This window comes from Sinocyclocheilus anshuiensis, unplaced genomic scaffold (assembly GCF_001515605.1).
Source record: "Sinocyclocheilus anshuiensis isolate Anshui unplaced genomic scaffold, SAMN03320099.WGS_v1.1 scaffold2305, whole genome shotgun sequence".
NCBI classification, from domain to species: domain Eukaryota; kingdom Metazoa; phylum Chordata; class Actinopteri; order Cypriniformes; family Cyprinidae; genus Sinocyclocheilus; species Sinocyclocheilus anshuiensis.
The window spans coordinates 228,614-230,542 of NW_015552535.1; the positions used below are offsets into that span (position 1 = coordinate 228,614).

General features: G+C 42.6%; 1 protein-coding gene across 1 annotated transcript in view; it reads left to right on the forward strand.

Moving 5' to 3' along the window:
- LOC107663746 (receptor-type tyrosine-protein phosphatase mu-like) overlaps positions 1-1,929 on the forward strand; it is a 313,414-nt gene that overhangs the window by 180,032 nt on the left and 131,453 nt on the right. The window contains exons 12-13 of the mRNA XM_016454059.1: positions 1,047-1,189; positions 1,281-1,405. Coding sequence (XP_016309545.1) covers positions 1,047-1,189; positions 1,281-1,405 — 268 coding nt within the window. The remainder of the gene's footprint in view (positions 1-1,046; positions 1,190-1,280; positions 1,406-1,929) is intronic.

Below are 1,929 nucleotides of genomic sequence, written 5' to 3' on the forward strand. Positions count from 1 at the left end.
ACACAGACACTCACACACACACGTTTTATTCTTTTATTTGGATCCACAAGACAAGCAACAAAAACGGAATCCAAATACTTTGGGAAGTTAGTTTGCAAGATGACAGGCACACATGGCTAACATACATTCACAAGTTCTTATATTTATAACATTCAACACTCAGGGATAGACAAAACATCTTCGTTTCCATATTTGCATACTCCCTATAGTGGCCAACTTTACAAAATGTTGCGGGTTTTTTTGCTTTCTTTTTTTGCAAACACACTCACTCACACAGACTCACACACACAGACACTCACACACACACACACACACACACACACACACACACGCGCACAGACACTCACACACACACACACACGTTTAATCCTCCTCAAAGCTAAGAAAATACAGTCGAAAGCAAATGAACTGAGCCGCTGTTCAGATTAGACTCAGGTTGTTATTGTAGTGTCAGTGTTCTGTGTTTGAGTGTTTGCTCTCGGCGCGACGCCCTTCTTGTGTATTGAAGATAAATTTCCTTCACTCAGAATCCTGCAGCGCTAGATTGTGGGCGGGCGATTCCTCTCAGTCTGAGTGATTCTCAGCAGCACTTCATGTGTGTTTGCGCTCGTGATGATAATGTCTGCGGCTGCTTCATTATTCAGCAGATGGTTCTGGTCGAGGGTCGCAGGTAACTCAACCCTGGCAGCACAGAAAGTGAGGATAAAAGCATCTGCAGACTGAATGCATGTAAATGTGAGTGTTATTGAGATCACTCACAGCTTGAGTGTGTATGAGACGTTACCTATAGATGATGTGATATCAGATGAACTTCGCTCGTCGTCGCACACACACACACACACACACACACGCGCACAGACACTCACAGACACACACACACGTTTAATCCTCCTCAAAGCTAAGAAAATACAGTCGAAAGCAAATGAACTGAGCCGCTGTTCAGATTAGACTCAGGTTGTTATTGTAGTGTCAGTGTTCTGTGTTTGAGTGTTTGCTCTCGGCGCGACGCTCTTCTTGTGTTTTGAAGATAAATTTCCTTCACTCAGAATCCTGCAGCGCTAGATTGTGGGCGGGCGATTCCTCTCAGTCTGAGTGATTCTCAGCAGCACTTCATGTGTGTTTGCGCTCGTGATGATAATGTCTGCGGCTGCTTCATTATTCAGCAGATGGTTCTGGTCGAGGGTCGCAGGTAACTCAACCCTGGCAGCACAGAAAGTGAGGATAAAAGCATCTGCAGACTGAATGCATGTAAATGTGAGTGTTATTGAGATCACTCACAGCTTGAGTGTGTATGAGACGTTACCTATAGATGATGTGATATCAGATGAACTTCGCTCGTCGTCGCTCAGTGACTGTGACGCTGAGAGTGCTTCGGTGGATCGGCTGAAGCTGTGCATCGTCTGCTGTAACTCTGTTCCTGCTGCGTTTAAAAGCCTCCATTAAGAGCCAGAGAGACGGCAGCGGGATAGCAGGGTTAGGACGACTTTTTAGTGCATTTAGAAAAGATGCCTAACAAAAAAAAAAGTTTTTTAAAAGTTAAATAAGTGTTAGGGGAAAAAAACATTCTTAAAGTAAAGTTTAAGGAATGTTCATATAACTTTACAGTTTTTTTTCAACTGCTTTCACAGAAAATCTTTCCTCGTCACACAGTTTCTGAAAGCTGACACTCAAACAGCAGAAGCACACACCAAATCTGCAAAACCAGACACTAATTCTCAGCCTTTGACTTTTTCAATTTGACAAAACACTTTTTGTAAAACACAACACACAGTTCTCTATGTAACACACACAAATCTAACAGGAATTAATATTACGGCAAAGGTGTTTGCAAATGTTTGCTTTTGAGACGTGTTTGTGATATTTTGAACGCAGTGCTTCATTTTGCAAGAGATGTGAGGCATTTTGCATTTTGTGTGCAATTCTTGGATT